The sequence below is a fragment of the Tauraco erythrolophus genome, chromosome 6 (genome assembly GCF_009769465.1).
Source record: "Tauraco erythrolophus isolate bTauEry1 chromosome 6, bTauEry1.pri, whole genome shotgun sequence".
Taxonomy (NCBI): Eukaryota; Metazoa; Chordata; class Aves; order Musophagiformes; family Musophagidae; genus Tauraco; species Tauraco erythrolophus.
Genome location: NC_141470.1, coordinates 6299892 through 6319875, shown reverse-complemented (window position 1 = coordinate 6319875; position 19984 = coordinate 6299892). Strand labels below are relative to the sequence as shown.

General features: G+C 51.3%; 1 protein-coding gene across 2 annotated transcripts in view; it reads left to right on the top strand.

Moving 5' to 3' along the window:
• The first annotated feature begins 4599 nt into the window (after positions 1–4599).
• The window catches only part of PTDSS2 (phosphatidylserine synthase 2), a 40187-nt gene continuing 24802 nt past the window's right edge, over positions 4600–19984 (top strand). Inside the window, exons 1-4 of one of the 2 annotated variants that reach the window (XM_086613644.1) lie at positions 4600–4692; positions 4753–4823; positions 13785–13886; positions 18549–18631. In XM_086613644.1, the coding sequence (XP_086469770.1) occupies positions 4600–4692; positions 4753–4823; positions 13785–13886; positions 18549–18631 (349 nt within the window). Of the gene's footprint in view, positions 4824–13784; positions 13887–18548; positions 18632–19984 lie in introns of both variants that reach the window. The other variant, XM_086613643.1, reaches the window with a different exon arrangement.

Below are 19984 nucleotides of genomic sequence, written 5' to 3'. Positions count from 1 at the left end.
GGCGGAGGGCAGAGCCGGTCTCCTTCCCCCGCCGTCCCTGGGCCGCTCCGGGCAGGTCTCCGCGGAGCCGCGTGCCCGTGGGGAGGGCGGCGGAGCGCAGGGTCTCCCCGCCGAGCGCCGTGCCCTTCCCCGGCTCCTTCGCCCCAGCGCTCATGTGAGCCCGGCGGGGACGTGACTTCCGTGTGTGCCTCGCCTGCCCCGGGAGGAGCTGCCCGCGCCTGGCAGCCGGCAGGTTCCGCGGAGGAGGAGGCGGGAAAGCCGCCCTCCACCCGCGCGTCGAGGGGCGGCGAGCCCAGCGCCGCCCAGCACCGGCTCTCCTGCCAACCCCGGCTGCCCCTCGGTGCCAGCGCCGCTCGCCAGACCCTGCGGATGTTCCAGGAAAGGTGTAAGGAGCAGCCGGGAGCAGGAAGGAGGCACCGGCAGAAGCTCTAGAAAGCGTTCAACTGGCTCATCCAAGGAGGGAGAAACCATTAAACCCAAAAAGAGGAAATAAAGCTGAGCTGTGGGTAACCTCGTCCTTGAGCTGGAGTGTGGGATCCATGGAGAGATGGGATGGGATGGGATGGGATGGGATGGGATGGGATGGGATGGGATGGGAGAGATGGGATGGGATGGGGATGAGACAGGATGGGATGGGATGGGATGGGATGGGATGGGATGGGATGGGATGGGATGGGATGGGATGGGATGGGATGGGATGGGATGGGATGGGATGGGAGCAGTGCAGGCTTTGAGACCAGATGGGATGAGGCCGAGAGTGAGTTTATTAACAGCCAGGGCAAGGAAAGGAGGCGAAGCAGAAGCTTCCAGAGCAGCAAGGAGTCTGCTCCAAGAGTTTTCCCACTTGGATGCAGCCCTCTTCCTCCCTGCCTTGGACAGTGGCCTGGTTTGCTCTCCGCCACTTTGTTTTCCTTTGGAAAACTCTCCTGTAAACCTCAGAGAAAACGTGCCTGGCTGGAAAGGCTGAGCAGAGACCAAGAAGTTCTTTCTTCACGCCTCGCTGACTGGCAAAACTGCGCTGGAAGTCGTGCCTGTCCTTTCCCCGTGTGGAATAGCGCTGTGGCACGAGGGGCACTGGGGTTTGGTGTCAACCGTTACGGGAACGTCTGTAAGTATTCTACAGCCCTTAAGAGCAGGCTCTTTACAGAAACAGTGAGTGGAAAGGTCGGGATGTGTAAGCCGGGTTTTCTGGGGGGTTTTGTTGCTTTAGTTTCTGACACAAGAGCGGCTGCCGTTCCTGGGGAGGCAGAAGGGCCGTGGCTGCTCCGGGTTCCCCCGTGCTCTCCCAGAGCATCGCTGGGTCCCTCTGAGACAAAGCGAGCGCTGGGGCCGATGCCGCCGGCGTCTGCAGAGCGATGCTCCCAGTCCAGCTGCGACTGCTCCACAGCCCTGAAGAGACTCCGAATCAGACTCAGAATTTTAAAAAAAGAGGGGGGCAGGGGAAAGAAGAAAAAAAGTTGTTTGCCAAACTTCCTTCTGTGTGCAAAAGGACGAGCCGGTGGGGGCAGGCGCGGGCAGACCTTTAGCCTCCCCAGGGCAATCTGCAGGGCTGGCCGGGAGGGGACAGCCGCCTTTATCAGCAGCAGCTCCCATGGGTGTGGGAGAAGGTGTGGGTGTTTGCCTGGAGGGAGAGCACAGCCCCATGAGACGGGCCCCGTGGTGCTTCCCATGCCTCCTGACAGACAGCCGGAGCGTGGCTGGGCTGAGCGGAAGCGGGGTGATGCGTAGGAGGGGCAGCCACGTTGTCGCTCCACCTGCACATCTGTTTCTTCCTCCTGCAAACGGTGCTGGGCAGGGCCAGCAGGACTTTGCTCTGCAGCTCACCGAGCGTGGGCATCAGCAGCGGCCCCAGGAGCTCACGGGCTTTGGCAGCCCCTGGGGAAGGGGGTCCGTGCCTGCAGAGGGGCTTTGTCCCTGGCATCCGGCCCTCGCAGCATCCCTCATGGCACTCAGATGGGACACTGCACTTCTTCTTCAGTTCAGGAGGAATTTGGCTTTGCCCAGGCAAGATTTAGCTCCTTCTGCAGCAGGGCAGGTGATCAAACTGACGGTGTTCCTCCTTCAGCGCCTTGCTCCCCAGGCAGCCCCTCTGCAGGCCGCTGCCTTGGCATTTGCTGCTCTCGGGCTCTGGTGCTGAGGATGGCAGCAGGGAGAACTGAAATCGGGGATGGAGGTGATGGACCTTCATCTGTTGGTGAAAAATCTGCTCCAGACACGACGTGCTGCGGGGCCCTGGGTCGTACGTGTGCCAAGGAGCTGCAGCCGCACGATCCCTCTGTAAGCAGACAGAATTATTCCAGATATTGTCACCCTCAGGCCTTTATTGCCGCTGGCACCGCTCACGTGTTCCTGACCTAATCCACTGCCTGAGGGACTCCGACCACTCTGGGCAGCGGTTTGGCCCCGCTGAGCGCGTCGGCATCGGCACTCCCCGGGAGCACCCCTGAGCCGTTGGTCCTATCTGGATTGGAGATGATGATTTCTGAAGAATTTTCATCCTGCCCAGGTCTGTTGTTGCTCCAAGGAGCTGGCTGCTCAGCTTCACAGGAGAGCCCAGCACCAGAGAGGTGCTCAGCTCCTACAGGAAACACGGATCCAGTTTGTGTAACGAGGTGCACAAAATGGGTGGGGAAAAGAAAAAAAGAAAAAAAAAACACTTTAGGACTTTTTCTTTCTGTCTTCATTTTGAAGACATCCGTCAAAAGCAGATAGTTCCTTTCACGTACAAATGGCTCAAATCGGTCCGAGCTGGTGGTTTGGGCAACTCCTGCTGCCAGAGCGCCAGGGTGGCCACCGAGCCACGGGCTCCCTGTTCCCAGCCCGGCTGGTCGCTGCCATCGTGTGGACACCTCGTTTATTTGCAGTCACGGATACGTTTCCTCTCGTTTCTTCCTCGGTTGTGTTTCCTCCTGCGGGGCTTTCTCTTTTGTCCGTGCAGCATCCTCTGACCACGCAGGAAGCACCAGGATGGCTCGGGCATCTTGCCGGAGAGGTCAGTCTCCCTGCCCGCAGGTCGGGAGCAGCGTGCCGGGCTTCGGTTTCTTCTGGTTGAAGACCCTGACCTGGTGTTGATTTCAAAAAATACTTTGGAAAGCTTTGCTGCAGCTCAGAGATCCCGCGAGGGGGGCTGAGGAGTTATGAGAACACAGCAGGCTCGAGGGCACGGGAGCACACGACACCCTGCACGCGCCCTCGTCTCTCCCAGTACGCCCCAGCACGCACCCGAAGGAGCTCCAGCCCTGGCCAGACCCTCTGTGTGGGAGTAAAAACCTTTGCCAACAAAACACTCTCACGTTTTCACAAAAAATAGGCTGCCCAGGGAGGTGGTTGAGTCCCCATCCCTGGATGTGTTTAAGAAAAGGGTGGATGATCTACTTGGGGATATGGTTTAATGGGGATTAGGGATGGTTGGACTCGATGATCTCTAAGGTCTTTTCCAACCTAGAAATCTATGAAATCTATGAAAGAGGTCAGACGGTTTATGTTCCTCACACGAGGGAGTGGGAGTCAGGGCCGGCACGGTGACAAGGACGGGACAAACTGGAAAGCACAGTCAGGGGGACCTGAAAGCCGCGCAACAGCCTGGCAAAGGGCACTTGTCCCTGAATAATTCAAGTGAGTGCGTACAGAATTAAGCCATTTTCTTTAATTAGCATTCTTTGGTTACTTTTGCCAAAAGATACAGAATTTTAGCATCAACTATTTCTGTAACACTGCTATATTTTGCAGATTCCAAGTTTATGTGCTCACAGCATAATGCTGTCCTGCCACAGCTGAAAGGACTGTTTTCTTTGTTCATTCTTTCCCCTCCTTCATATTTTCTTGGAAAGATAAAAGAGCATTCTTCTCTGTTTTTGTTTTTTTTTTTTTCCCCCCCCCCCAGACAAAGCAAATGCCTGCCACTTCCAACAGAGATGTTCCCGGGTTTCAGAAGCTCGGAGATGACATGGGGGCTCTCGACGGCGTTGGGGATGGATCCTCCGGGGCCGCGGTGAAACAGCCGCCTGGACGGACCGAGCCAACACGCCCGAGCTCCTGGCGCCCTTTCAATCAGCCGCGCTTCCCTTCTCCCACCCTGATCCGCCGTTTTACGGTACCGAAACGCCACTCGAACCTGCAGCTCAGGGACTTTCGGCCGTGAGGGTTTGGGGCGGAACACGCCTGGAGCCGCCGGCTGTGGGCACCAACGAGGGGGCGACCCCGCAGCCCGCTGGCGAGCGGCGATGCTCTGGGGCCTGCACCGCAGCCGCGGCTCCTGCCGGTGGCGGCCGCGGGAGGGGGTCCTGGAGGAGGCCATGGAGGAAGCCACGGCTCCGGCACGGCGGAGGGGGCTACGGCTGGCGGCGGGGCTCCCGCCGGGGCGGCGGGGGGGAGCCGGGGCGGGCGGCGGCGCGGGGGGGGGGGGGGGGGAGCGCGGCGGTTGCCGCGGCAACGGGAGACGCCCCGCCTCGCCCCGCCCCGCCCCCGGGAGCGCTCTGCGCTTGCGCCGGCCGCGCGAGGCGCGCACGCCGCGCCTACGTAAGGTCGCGTCGGGGGCGCGCCCCGCCCCGCCCCGCCCTCCTCTCCCCGCCGCTCCGCCGTTACGCCGCCGGTGCCGCCATGAGGCGCGGCGAGCGGCGGGGCCCCGGCGGGGCCCTGGGCAAGGCCGCCCTGGAGGAGCAGCCGCCCCCGCAGCCCAACGGCGGCGCCGCCGCCGCTCCCCTCCCCGCCGCCGCCGCGGCGGCAGAGCGGCCCCCGCCGCCCGGCACCGAGCGGGACGGCCCCGGCCCGCGCCGCAGCACCGAGTCCGAGGTGTACGACGACGGCACCAACACCTTCTTCTGGTGAGAGCCGCCGCCCGGCCGGGCCCCTTCCTCCCGCCGCGCTGCGCTACGCGGTCCCACCGGCGCTCGGTGGCGAGCAGGCCTCGCACCGGGCTGGGGCTCCCGCTCCCGGGCGGCTCCGCTCGCTCTGCGGGGCTCCGTCCCGGCGGCGGCCGCCTGGAGTTGCTCCGTCGCCGCGGGCGAGACGCGCCGCTTGGCCGTGCGGGCAGCGCGGCGGGGCCGGGCCGCGGGGGAGAGGGGCTGCCGGGCCGGGGGCTGCCGGGCCCGAAAATGAGGAGTTTCTGGGCGTTCTCCGCGATTTACGTTGCCCTCGCTTCACTGCAGCGGATACCGGCGCTAAAGCGGAGAATCCGTAGGCTGCGCCTCCTTGAAGATGTTTTTCCTGGTGGTGTGGGGCTGTTAATTGTTGTTTCTTGGGAATTAACAGTGGCTTAGAGCGGAGTGTCGGCAGTGGCTCCGCTTCTCTCCGTCCTGGATGCAGCCAGTGGTACCTCACCGCTAACCAGGACGGCTCGTCTCACCGGCTGGGCACCTGGGCGGTGTTCTCTGGCACGCCAGGTTTGCCCGCAGCCGGTGGGCTGCCGAGTGCCTGATCCTGCGTGTTCTGTTGGCACTGCTTATCGGATCTCCGGCTGTTTCTTCCCCCTCCCTCGGTAGAAACAGGCCTTTTCTGTCCATGGTGTTCCCTGGAATCCTGCCGGAAAGCCAAAGTCCTGCTGGGCAGGTATTTTGTAAGATTTTGTGGCATGCTCCGTTGGAAAACCAGTGCAGAAAGCCACGGCTATCTTGTCTTGGGCCAGATGGGGCAAATCAGTCCTTATGAAGTTCAGCCCTTGCAGGAAGGGATGTGTTTGTGCTTAGGAAAGCACTTCTGAATCCCGTCCTGGCTGGAGCTGTTCCGGAAAACCACCTCAGCGCATGTGTGTGTCCATCCATAGTTGGGTGCGCGTCCTTTGGGATGAGGGAAGCCGAGCTGGCACTGACGTCCCTCATTTGGAACACGAGCTGAGGGCGTTCTGATTTGGCCGGAGTTTGGCATTCAGGAGTAGAAGGAGGAGGGCACTTGGCTCTCGCCCTGCCAGTCTGGGCTAGCAGGGGAGCGGGGGGCATTGGCCTGGTTCTAGGTGATATTTCTGCCAGTACGAACTGGAAGGAACGCTGAGATGCTGCGGGATTGCAGGGTGGGCTCTGCGGAGGGCCGGCACGCATCAGTGTAGCCGAGGGACGCCGTTGTCTTGAGGGCAGGAGGAGCTTCCTGGGAGAGCACGCTGGCGTTGGCACGTGGAGGCTGGGCGAGCGGTTGAGTAGCCGAGTCCCACCGAGGTCTGCGAGAGGTGCTGTCTCCTAAATGGAAAATGGGTAAACCCGTCGTTTTCTTACTTCCTTGTTAAGGTTGGCTCTTGCCAGGGGTTTTGCGATGCCTTAAACCCACCAAATGCTGGTGGTGGTGTATCATCTCACCTTGTGGCCCCTTTTTTGGGGTGTGGGGTGCCAGCCCAGCTGCAATCTGCCACCCGCACGGGATCATCGGCTCAAAATAAAGGCTGTGCCTGCTGTCCGTGGGAATTATTCTTTTGAAAATTCGAATATGGCACTTTTTTTTTTTCAAGGAGCTTCCCCTGGCTCGTCCCTTCCAGGAGGGCAGTGCAACAAGTGTGTTGGGGAATCATTCCGGAACTTCTCGATTTACTTTTTCCCAGTGTGTCGCTTGCGCTGACAGCCGGGAGTTTACGTGCTGGGGAAAGTTTCAAGGTTTTTCCTGTTGTTACTTGTGACCTGTGCATGACAGCGTTGAGTGTGTCGGCGGATCCTTCGGTAACGGCTGTTCTTACAGCCGCTGAGGATAACGATCAGACCAAGGAATGTTTTTTTCCCCTGTGACCCTCGGTGCTCCTCTTGTGGTGTGTGCTATGGAGGTGGTCACAGAAAAGGGAAATTTAAGAGAGTACGTGCCCTCTGTCTTTGCCTCTGGGGAAAAGTAGGGAAAGTACCTTTTCTCCTTGGAGTTCTGAAGCTGGGGGTAATGTTCCCTACATGGCCTGCTTGGTTTGGAAAAATTGAAGAATTTGGGGCTCACACAGTCAGAACTAACGCTGGAAGGAGTTCGATCCGCAGAGGTCATCTTACTGTTAAATGCTGCCATCCTTGGAGAAGGTGGCACTTCCTGGCTTTGTGCCTGCTCTTTTAAAATCTTCCAAAAACTTTGAGAAGCAAATTACGTGCTGTGTAATACTTCTGGTCTTAGTCAGTCTTAACTGGAGAGCGGAAAATACTGTGGGAGCCTGCCCAGTCAGGCCCTTGACACTCTTCTTGTCGTTGGGAAATGTCAGGAAGGGAAACGGGAAGAGGCTTTTTGAAGCAGATCGTGGGTCTCTGTATCTTGTATCCCTGAGCTAATTTCAGCGCACCCGTCGGTGCCCGCAGGGCGCTGGGCGCGCTCAGGCCTGCCTGGCACGCCGCGGTGCTCGGCAGCACGGGCCGTGGTGCTGCCAGCACCTTTGTTTGCTTCTTGCCCATCTGCTCACAGAATCTACTTTCTGAATGCAGACAAAGGACCTCTTTGTGCCTGAGGCTTCTGACTTTTATTTTTCGTACAGCGTGAGGCACAGTAGGTCAGATATTTTCACTGAGCTTGCATGGAAAAACCACTGGGTTTGTTTGTTTTGTGGGGTTTTTTTTGTTGTTTTTTAAACATCCCCACACAGAGCTTTCTACCACATCCCTGTGGGTTTGTTTCAGTAACCCGCGGAAGAGTGAGTGTTGATGGGTCTTCCAGGTTTCTTGCTACTGGAACTTTGTTCTGTGTGGGAAAGGTGAATCCAACAGGCGCTGGGGTTTGGTACCTGTGAGCAGTAACCGGGACAGATGCCTAAAGATGCTTGGAGCTGGGTGTCGTTCTGTGGGGGAGCAGAAGAGCTCAGTGAGACAGTGTGATTGATCTGTCTCCACTGTGTGATAAATGGAGAGGTGTGCCGCAACTTTTTTTGAGAGAAAACCTTCCTCCCCCTCCTAGTAGCCAGTGAAAGGCAGCAGAAGGTGAAGCCTTTTCGTGCCAGCTTAGCTTGGTCTTGGATTACCAGTTTGGGACCATCTGGTTGGATGTTATGTATGAGTTGCTCCTAAAATTTCTGTGTTACCCCTGATTTTTTATATATCTTACAGCTTGTATTTAACCAAAGTGTATCTTCCAGGAAGGCTTCCAGTGTTGATCTGAAGATGTTGGGAGGTGCCAGATACATCTTTACCATCACATTATGTTGTGACTTTATGGGTTAATTGCTTTTATTAAGCCTTACTTTAATTTGAGTTTAATTAGCTTTAATGTCCTCTGTTGGTTATTGACGGTTTTTTGTCTCTCACTAAATCTATATTGCCATCGTGTGGGTACGATGTTAGTTACTAGTGTCATAGTGTGGCAGCAGCTATCTGTGGAGCTCAGGAAGTTTAAAAAAGAAAAGAAAAAAGAAGAAAAAAGAGGACAATGGTAGGTAGAAGACTCTCTGTGCTAATACAGCTGTCGTAGGAATTAATTCAGCCTGTTTGGTGCAAAAAGCATGGAAATTGCAGCTAAGGAGAAGGTAGCCTGTAGGTACCTCTGCCTGGGTGTTTCTCTGGGGTTATTTGGCGTTGTGAGAAATCTGTCCTGATGGGCAGCACGGGCACATCCCTTTGGAGCTGAGGATACGCTTTGGAAATACCGGATCGATGTTCCAGACAAGGTATTACTTAGCCCTTCCTTGCACGTTGTTCTTATCTCTAAAAACTGGAGGTGTTCTGAAAGGCCGTCGGGAGGAAGAGGTGATGGTTTATCCCAAGGAGATTCCGGGAGCCAGAAGATCTGCAAATGGGCAGGAGCTTTTTGCTGTGCCCTCTGGTGAGGGTGGGCAGCATCCCCCCAGCTGTCTCCTGGGAACTGCGTTGTTAGGACGTCGTTACCCTTTCCCAAAAGGAAGGGCTTGCACAGCTCCCTTGGGGAAGCTGGAAGTGCGGAAGAAATGTCATTACGCAGAGACCTTGCGAGAGTGTGACACCCCACCTGGGCTTTAGGCCTGGCCTTAATGCTCTGCATCATTTCTTTTCTGTGAGCACGCTCCAGAAGTCCTAAGGAGAATGGGGAGGAGACGTGGTGGGACGGGATTGGCGTGCTGGGACCGTGTCGGATCGGTTCCACCCGGGGGAAATCACGTTCCTGGTCACAGCATGTCCCGTGTGCCCATGGAGCACGTCTGGGAGCTGGGGTGGCATTGCTCCCTGCGGACACTCGCTGCCGTGCCACCATTGGAGCGCCAGCTCCTCGGAGCCAGAGGGCTTGGGCTCTGCAGCAGCTTGCAAAACAAATGGTCGGCCCGAAAAATGGACTCGGTGCTCGTATGCAGTTACATCTGGTGTGAGGGCACCCTCCTCCCATCCCAGTTCAGTGCTGGTTTCCCAACGACCTGCATGTCTGGGTGTGATCCGTGATGCAAGGTCGTGCTGGCTGGGTGAGCTGTTCTAAACTGGAACCTGGAAGAAAGATTCCAGTAAGTTTAAACCTATAAAAATGTTTAATGTTTTACATAGATCGCTTTGGGAACTTTGATTAGCTTGTGAACTCTGTAGAGCCAAGGAATGGGAACTTTGTCTTTTCTCTCTCCTCCTTCGAAGGAAAATGACTGATTTGCTGGAGTTTTATGTTTTAACCCCGCGCTGTGTTTCTCCGTGGAGGTAGGTGTCACTGCGCTGACCGAGCGGCCGTTTCATGAGGCACCAGCTCACGGCGGGGAAACGGCCGTTGCTATTTTGGAGCGTCGCAAGTACAGATGGAAACTTAATCAGCCCCATGTACCTTTCTAGATGTGCCGAAGACTTGTTGCTGCTCTAAGAATAGGTACTTTTTTATTATCTTGGAAGAGTTTAAACAGGTTTTAAAACGCAGCCGACAGCTTCAAACCACGTGGCAGATGTTGGTGCCCGGAGCTCTCGGGTAGCGACACGGACCCAGCACCGGGTTTGGTTCGGCTACTGGTTTCTTGTGGCCCAGGAGGATGAGAGCCCCAGTGCCACCGATGGGCAGTGAGCCTCTTCTGGAAACGTGGGGCCCGAGCGCTCGCTTGGCCCCTGTGCGGCACAAACGTCTGGTTTCGTGTCTCTGATCCTGGATGTGTGGTCAAGATCATCACCAAGGTTGGGTTTTTGTTGGAGGTTTCAGAAACCTCTCTGTATCCGAACAGGATTGTTTCCCTGCTAGCTACAGTTTTGGTTTTGAATGTCAAAATATTGGTCAGTTTTAAATTATTGGGTTTTGTTGTCGAATTCTTCACAATAACTTAAACGCTGTGCTGCTGTTGAAGCGATAGAGTTATCGTACTGCCTATTTGTCATGTTTTTGTAGAATTCCCAGCGTGTCAGGTGTGTGGAGGACAGAGAGCTTTGACGTCCGTTCATCTTTTTTAAAAGTCTCTTTCAGAAATGCTGTTACGACTTGACCATTATTTGGAATACAGAAAAGAAATATTTCTGTGTGAAAAAGTTGGTGATAGGCCAAGATGGGACTAGTTGGTTTTGTTGACGGATCGTTTCTCTAACAGTAGCTATTAATGTAACTTTTTAAACCAGAGGGGCAAGCTGTACTGGCTGTTCCTTGGAATCCCTTAGAGAACTGGCAAAAAGATTAACAGGGAAATGCTTTGCGTGGTGCTCTCAATGCTTATTCTTGTTTTTAATGGAGTTATTGCGTCATTTCTGATAAACAAGAGCACTTACACAAAGCGATGCATCGTAAGGGTGTGGTCCCTGTGCTTCCACGGAGTTTAGTTTGTGCTGGAAGTTGGATGAGGTCATGGAGCACCCACTCTGCCAGAGCATTGCTCCCAATCCCCCCAGAAAAGAGACACTTAAAAATTAATTTCCTTAGGTCACGTTTGTCATGTACTTTGTTTGGAAAATAAAAACTCTGATAGTAATTTCCTTGAAAAACCTACAGTTTCTCCATGTGACAGAAGAGCGAATTAGGGTCAAAAAGGGAAGTTAGAACTGAACTTAATAAACCTGCACTTGTTTGTGAGCTGCAGCCTTTCATGGTTTTGTGTGCACGTATTTTAGGCACCGCTTTCTCAGACTGGCTGTAGTCTGTAGCCCCTTTGCTCCTGGTGTGCTGCCCAAGCCCCTGTGTCATTCCCAGGGAAGATGCCCGGGCCGCTTAGCTCAGCTCTTTCCGTGGCCGCAGACTCCGGGCTGGGAGAACATAAGCCTTGCTGCGCAATCCCCGTCGTGCTTACCTCGCTGGGGATGTTCTCAGCTGTGCTCTCTGCCTCTTGCTGCGTTATTCTAAACATATGGATGTACATGGAGATGGAAAAAATCCCTCTTTGTGCAGTTCAGTTCATCCTGACTCCACCCGGACCAGTACTTCTGTACGCCGTTCGTTTTTCTGCCCACTGCAGCCGCTTCACGTTTTGCCTCGTTCCGTTTGGCTGTGGATTTCTGGTTTATTTTTTGAACATGCGAAAAGGGACACGCTGGGATACAGAGCCTCTTGCTTCCTGGGAAACGGGAGAGCTCAGTGAATTCCAAGCTGATGGCTGTGGCCCCCGAAATAGAGCGTGAATGGAGTGTGTGGGACCCCCCAGCACTGACCCTGCGCTTCCCTGCGCGCCCCCGCAGGGCTGGATGGGGCCGGACATCATCCTGCTGGCAGGCGAGTTGCTGGAAGTGTTTATCCAAACGAGGACATGCTGACAACTGCGTTTTTGGTGGATTACAGGACGCTCGATGCGTTGGAAAAGGAGTTGATTTTCTGTGGGTGTTCAGGTGGTGTTTCCAGATTTATTTCAGTCGCCTCTTGGATAATGGTTTCAAAACCGGAAACAATAAAACCTGGCATTAACTGAAAGGCTCTGCATTATATTTTCTGTAACCTTTTCCTGTTACCAAAATACATGTTGGTTTTGTGTTAGTTACGTACATAAATGCAGGAACAAGACCACAGTCTGGTTTAAGTGAATTTTTTTCAGTCCCTGCTGTCCTGCCGCCTTTGAGGGCTGTGCCACGTCCTTTTAAACTGGTGCCAGTTGCACAATCGGCACGTGGCCCGTAAATGCACGCTGGGGTTGTGGGGTGTGAATCACCTGTTCCGTGCCATCCCGGGAGGCACGTCCAAGGGAGCGGGCGTCCCTTGGGCAGGAAGCTCTGTGCTGCTGGGAAGCCTTGGCATGTTTTTTTTTAACATGTTGGTTCCTTGCTAATTTGGAGAATATTTGAGGGTCCTTCTCTTTTTTTTTTTTCCTGGAGCTGGTTAGTCCGTGTGCTCCGGGCTGCCGGGAAAGGATAGTGTTAAATGCCGAACACCTTTTGAGCAGCGGCGGAGGAGGATTGCATCTGCTTATGAGGTATGGCATGTGTTTTCCTGGGGGATTGGTGAAAAGGGTGCTGTGAGAAGGGACTGGTTTGGAGCTGGATGAAATTGGAGTTCAAAGTAATGCTTAACTTCCGGAGCAGTTTTGGATACATCACTGGGTTTGGTGCTTAAAGGTATGGCAGTGGGCTTCTCAGAAATCCGTGGTGATCTCTGGTTTATCGTGCCCCGTATGGCTTGAATGTGTACAAACTCCGGTCTTTTGGCATAGAATGGGAGTGTAATGCTAGCTTGTATTGCAATATAATATGAAAAGAAAATGTAAAAAGAGCCAGTATGTACAAATAGTCACATAGAGTCATTTCCAGTCACAGTTTTCTGTTCTCTAGGCTTGGTGCTTTACACCCGCGTTAGCTTGATGGTTTGTGTCGAGAGGTTGTGTAGTCCTCTGAAACAGAACTGGTGTCTTTCTGGTTTGATCTTAAATGGCCAGGCTGCCCGTGCTTCCCGGCTGAGGTCGGACAAGTGTTCCACTGAAAACAGTAAATAACTCCTCAATAGGAAAGGAATTTTTGATTTTTAAATAAACAACATGCAGACGTGCAGTGTACAAATATGATACGTGTCATCACGAGTCGGGGGGTGTGTGTGCACACCAAGGAGCTGCAGTGAGCTAGTTCTCTTCTGGCGTATTTAGTCCTTTTTTTCTTTCACACGTAAGTGCTTTGCCAAAATCGGTGTAAGCAAGAGGACTCTCATGGATGGGGAAGCAAGAACTTTGACTCCATGTACGCTGGCAATGCCCTGCCCGTGGCAGTGGATTACACCGGCGAGGTGGCGTGTTTTGCCCGTGTAGAACCACCATCACTGAGCTTTGCTGTGGAGCTGTGCTTTTCCAGCAGAAACCCCTCGCGTGGAGACAGCCACGTGTAGTCCCGCGGGCACAGACCTCTCGCCGTCAGTCTGTACCTGCCCTTCGATCCGAGATGGAATGAAACTGTGAGAATCACTTGAAATAAGGCATCTAGAGGCAGCACTGTAATTCTTTACAATTGCAACTGTTCTCACCCAAAGATTTGTCTAATGGCCAGCTTTTCTTGTGTCATTCCCACGTCTGGAGTGAATTTCCTTCTGTGCAGTCGTGAGTCTGTTCCGCCTGCTGCACTTGTTGTTCACAGGCTTTGATACGCAGCTCTGCACCATCAACTACGTACCTGACAAGCCAGGAGAGAAGGCTGGAGGTTTTTGGATCTAAGCACTAGCAGAGTTGGTGATATTTTTTTTTCAAGTTGCTGTTTTTCCCTTACCAAGTGCTTGTCCAAACGTTCCTTAACTGAGAACACGTGGGGAAAACGAGCCAGAGCCGTTCTGGCGGTGGGCTTCTGCCGCCTGCTGGGGCACGGCGGGCTGGTAACGGAGTGTAGGGCCATGTAAATTCTGGTTTCTGTGCTGTACAGGATGTAGAATTGTCTGGGTTGGGTAAAAACCACCTTCTTTAGTATTACTACATAAAACTTCTTCAGTATTGCTGACTGCTGTCTGTGTATTGGGCTTACGGAGGCTTCACCGACAGGTGAAGGTACAAGTTGTTGCTTTCTGATGTCATTTTTCTCTCTTGTAAATTCTAGGAGAGCTCATACCTTAACAGTCTTGTTCATCCTCACGTGTGCGCTGGGCTACGTCACCTTGCTTGAAGAAACCCCCCAAGATACAGCCTACAACACAAAGAGGTGAGTGCTCGAGGTGTTTCTGTCGGGTGTACGGTGGAAAAGGGCACAAGTTCCCATACAGGCTTTTCCTGGGGGATAAGCCACCTCAGATGACCTTAATTAACTTGTTTAAATGCCCAAACCCTTCGAAAGTGGCAAAACCAGGCACAAGTCCATAAGCTCCTTTGGTGCTGCTCACTGAATTTTAATTTCTGATGGGTTTCGTGTCACTCGCTGGGATACCTGGTGGCTGCCGCGCGCGTGCGATTTAAAACAAAACACGGAACTCGCTCTGAAGCCTCGAAGTACTGGCCGTGTTTTTTGGGCAATGATCCTGCCTCTTTTGCTTAAAATAACCTAACTTTCTAAATCGCGGGAGCTGTGACTGAAGGAATTTTCTGACTTAAGTGCTTTTCGTAAAATTGCATGCAAGATTTCAATACAGATCGTTAGTTGTTGTTGAAAAGTAACATGAGGACTTGTAGCCCAAAGGAAAACTCTTGGAAAATAAGAATGAGATGAGTCCTTACACGTGGTCCACTTCTACCATAAGTTAAAGTGATTGAATTTATAGTTTATGTGTAATTGAATTTTTCCTCTTTTTAAAGTAGTACGGTAGGGAACAAAAAGAGGGAATAAAAGTGGTCTTTAAAAAATGTAACTATATTTTGAAAATTAAGGGGTGCTTACAGATGCAAAGCATCCTTGCTATAAGCACAAAAATCATTCTGCTTTCTACCAGTCTGGCTTCTTAAATATAACCCTGTTTTTTCCCCCTTGCTGTTAAAGGGTTTCTTCCTATTTTTTTACCTTTTTTTAAAGTGGCTCAGGATATAGTATTCATCGTCATGGAGATGCAGGAATTAGGGTATTTCCTGAGATAATCTTGGTCGTTTTTCTTCAGTTACACAATGGATGTAGCTAGTGTCATTGGCTCACACGTGTGCCGAGCTGAGGGTTTGTATTTTTACACGTGGGGGTGAAAGGAAACAAGCTGGAACACAGTGCCCGGTCTGGAGCTGGGAAGATTTCTGCAAGGCTGTGGTGTGAACAAATGCCATTTTATTCCCAGCTGTAATGAGTGAGTCTGGGAACAGACGGAGGCGTGACGTCCTCTGGAATGGCAGTTCAAAATAAAGAAAGGGAAAAGCTGGAAGAGAAGTGATGAGACATCATTAGGGAGTAATACAGATATAAGGTGACTCAGTGGAATATCTTATTATTGAGATTAGAGCCTTTACTGCTTTAATAGAAACAAACCCAGAGAAGATTAATCAGCAGATTAACCCTTCTGTCGTGAAATAGAAGTTGCTTCCTGCATATTCAGTGCAGGGAATGGTACGTCCAGTTGTTAAAATCGATTTAGCAGCGTCATACAGGCAACGAGTCGCGAATGTTCTTTGATCAGTTCTGCACCTCTCACTGTGCAATGCTGCCTGCAATGTCTAGATGTAAAAAACACTTGGAAAGCAGCATCCTGAGAATTGTGTACGTCTTCCCAATACTGGGTTTTGTCACTGGTTTTGAAGGAGACGTCTCTTTCCACTCACGCTGCACCCTTCTGCTATTGCTGTAGTTACATGGCAAATTCCTTATGCCGAGGCAGTTTTCAGGGAACTCCTGTCTAGTCTCAGTTAAATCTCTTCTGAAGGTGTTTGAGGTAAGTGCCAAGGCAAGTTTAGCAGCATTAAGCATGAAGGATTCCAGCTCAATTCATGTCCCAGCCGTAGTTCTTATCTTCTTTAGCATCCATGTGCCTACTGCTTTCTTCGAGCTCGTTATTCCTGACCAATTTTATGGCTTCTTAAGTGTATTTTTGAACAAAAAGAGGCATTTCAGAGCAGGAGTAAGATGGTCACAACATGCATAACTATATCCATATCCCCAGTTTTCACAATTTTTCTTTTGCTTCCGTAACTTAAAATACCTTATCCTACCCTGAGGTCTTTTTCAGTGTTAATGTAGAGCTATTGTGAGTGTCTTGATGTAGAATTTTGGCCTGCACGAGGCTGTCACTGTGTGCAGGCATTTCCTGGGCACACTTGCCTGCCTCATGAGCAGAAGTAGTTTCATCACCAGTGAGCAGTGTCTCTAGCTGTCATGCTTTTTTATTTCCAACTGCTGCACAGCGACAGTGGAGCAGTGTTTCGGTGCTTAGTTGCGAAGTCTAACTACATGCTCGCAGACTCTTAAACCTCCTTTGTTCTCAGGCTCTTGCTGAGAGGTGCCAGGGTGCCCGTGAACTGCTTGAGGTGCTCAGGGCAGATCATGAAATGGAAGCAGAGTGTACAAATTGCTGTGCCAGCTGCTGTCGCGCTGTTTCCCGGGGCAGCTAAAGCCATGGGAAGTCATCTGGGGCTCCCGCTCTCCCCACTACAAAAAGTGCTTCGTCCAGTTGCTTAGAGAAGCCGCCCAGGGCAGGGTGAGCGGCTGGATTCGTGCAGTGAGGTTGTCAGGAGAGATGATGGACAAAACCCAAACGAGAGCACGGACTTTGGGATCCCGGGGTGTGGTATCTGTGGCGAAGATGTACGTTTGCATCTGTTGGTGTGCTGGCGTGAGCGCCGCGTTCCTTCCTGCAGCGCGTTACGGCAATTAAAGGAGGATGTTTTTTGTTCTCAGATAAGGTTTATAGGAATGTTTTGTGTAAATCTAGTCAAAGGTTGTTAGGATCACGCACACAGGTGTCGATGTGATCAGGTGATACGTGTGACCAGATTGCCTCTGTTGTGAACGCAGTTGAAGGTTTACTTGGTTGGCCAGAGAGATGTTGCACTGCAAAACCTGTCTGATCCAGGAGATTCACACTGTTCCTACAGCACTCAGAGCAGCCTTGAGAGGTTCCATCCCAGCTGCCAGCTTCTCCTCTGCTGTTATGCCCCCAGGAGGAGCGGATGGGACTGAGCTCCAGCTCTAAGGGCAGCTAAGTAAATATTCAACAACCTGCTTTGCATGCAGCGGCTGTGGAAGAAATCCACGTCTCCCAAACAGTTTGAATGCTGAGCAGGAGTTCTTGGGTGGGGGGTGAGTTAATTTTTTTCCATGTAGAAAACACATTCGGGTTTAAAGAAACCCTGTATGCATCAGGGCTGTACGTGGAATTTCAAGCCGCGAAACGTCTCCCTTTGGAGATGCCCTTGTGCACCAGTTTGTGGCGATAACGGATCACTGCTCACCAAGGTGACCATTCCAGGTTACTCACAGACCAGAATCGTGGTCTTCTCATGTCTCTGAATCCGCTCTTCAGATAACACAAACTATTGCTCCTTTGTGCTAGCGAAACCATCGCCATGTTCTCCCTGTCTTGTCTGGCGAAGTGCTCAAATTATTTCCATAGGCACACTTTACCTATTAGTGTCTTCCTGATCTGCTGCTCAAGAGAATACATTAACTCTGTCCACCCGGGCTGCCTTTGGGGCAGTTTGAAGAAACCCCTCTCAAATCCTAGCGAAGTTCTGGCCTCAGGCCACGGTAAGCCAGCAGGCTGAGCTGCTGGATGGACTTGGGAAGCTGCGTGAGGAGGTGGTGTGATGATGTTAAGGGGAGAAATTTATTTTTTTTTTTTTTAAAAGTAATGGTGCTGGCATAGTTATTATGGAAATTTTGTGATTTTCTTCAAAACTTCCCATGGTGAACTTGAAGTAGAATAATAGAGCTGAAACTCCAGCTTATTGCAGTGCAGCTGCTCTTTGGCTGCGAGTGGATTTTCGAAAAAGGAACGTAACTGTAAGTTCCTGTGGTGATTTAGATTCAGGTCATCTGCAGCTTTGGGAAAAGGACCCTCACAAGGTCTGAAACAATCATCTTGGCCGTCTTGGTTCGTGACTAAGCATAACGATAGCGCAGAGACGCGTGTTGTTACGTGATGCACAACACAGACTATTCCGTGTAAATGTGAATTTGTAGTCCTGGTATTTCCAAGTACAGGCTTAGGGTATTGGGATGGGGCTGTGGGTCTTCAGCATGTTTGGGCTCATGGATAAGTAGTATTTTTTTCTTTAATTCCTCTGTCACGTTCTGTTAGGCTCTATATTATAGTTCCAGCTTTGGAAATAGCACCAGTACTGGTTTGGTCTTATAAGCTTCTCCATGTCTTTAGCTGACTAAGGAAATGTTTTGGAGTGGTGACAAGTTCAACAGTTCATTTTAAAATGTCAGTCAGGTTTTACTGGAGCAATGAGAAGCTCTCTAACCTGAGAGCATTCTCGCTGCTAAATTTTACGTGTCTTTCTGACCAAGTGGGCATAAATGCTTCTTAAAGATGTAGGGAAGCTCTTGACTTACTGTGCATCTCATCTGCCAGCTAAGGCTCATGGCGTGCATCAAGGACCTGCTCTTTTTGGTTTGTGTTTGCTGGATGAGCTCTCGGTCAGCTCAGGCTCCTCACTCGGATACTAATAAGTGGTGGCAAAGTGGAAGGAATGGACATGCAGTTAGTGAGGAGGAAGGGAGAGGGATGGATGGGGGAACTTTGGGCTTTGAGACACACTGTCATGAAACCACGCTCAATAGCACAGAATTTATACCTGTTTCCCTGAAATGTAATCTCCAAAAGACATCTGTTTGACATGTTTAGCCCTTAAGACACAAAGACCAGACATTTTTTACATTGAAGAATATAATTCACAACTTCATTCGAAAGATGAAGCAATGTAAACAGTTTGTTCTGTGTTTCGCTTGCAGAGGTATTGTTGCCAGCATTTTGGTTTTCTTATGTTTCGGAGTTACACAAGCTAAAGATGGACCATTTTCAAGACCTCATCCAGGTAATTTAAGTTGCTAAAGTCACTCAGATGTTTCTGATAAATTGCACGGTTTATGGTGAACGTAAATATCTGTGTTACTCATAGAGAAAGTATGTCATAATTTAAATACTAACTACAGGTTCCTTAGCAGCACACACCTATCCCGTAGCCTCCCAGCTTCCACCCAGCCTCCAAACAGCACAGCCATCCTCCTGGATTTGCAATCTGCATGGAGAATAGGATGATTTTTTTTTTTTTTGGATTCCTGTCATTAGTAAAAATCCTTGTGTGAACTGCCAGATTCTCGAAACCTTAACTTCCCTCCTTTCTGTAATGGGACTGCACTTCCGACCACGTATCTGGTGGCTGGAGCGCTGCGTTCCCGTTGCTGGATGTCAGTTATCCACAGTAACTGGTAGGTTAGAAGCCCCTGATGATAACTTGAAAGATTCCTAGTAAGACTGTAAGTCTTGAAATCATTTGAAAGCACAGCACAAAACCTCTTTCATGTCATGTTATATCAGGTCAAGTATGAAAATATTTTAATATCTTTGATTTTCTGCCTAATTTATATAGGCTTGCATAATTTTCCTGAAAGCATTAAGGTCTCTTACAGTCAAAATAAAGCTGGAAGTATTTCTTACGTGAAAAATGTAACCTTCCAGTTTAGGAATGCTGTTCTGTATGACAAACAGCAGAGAGGTTAAGCCTTGATAGAGCGGACGTTGTTCTAGAGCAGTACCCGCAGCACACCTCTGCAAACTTTAGGTTTTGTTCAGGAGTTTGCATTTCTGAGGTCTTACAAAATAGCAGTTTTTAGTCTTTCCTTTCTGTTAGAGTTAATTCTGGTTTCTCCTAGAAGACAAATCTTCTTTTCAGGACACCAGTGATATTTGGGTGCTTTCAGTTTTAGAACATCCATTGGCTTTGTCGGGGACGGAAGTCATTTTTATTCCCCAGAACAAACTAGCACAAACTGGGTGGGAAAAGTCCGAAGGTCAGAGATCTCTGCAGCAAACTTCTAGCGTGGGCTGAGACAATGTCTACCCACCTCTGTATGCTGCTGTCTTGGAAGCAGCAGTTACTGGACTGGAACTGTCTTTCAGCAGATTCCAATTGTCTGTGAACAGAGTGTTTGAAGAAGCTCCCATGTATTCAGTCACTCCAACTGCTGAGTGTGTTCTTGTCGCCTTTTGTCTTCTCCTTTCCTTTGTCTTGTTTGATGGGATGATCTTAAGAGCAGTTTCTAGCGGCTGTGGCAGATCAGTAGGACATCTGGGTGCCTGCTGAGAGGAGAAGGGCAGTCATTCTCCATACTTCTCTGGTGGGAAGGCTCCTGCAGGAGCCCTGCGAGGTTCAGCATCAGCTCTCCGG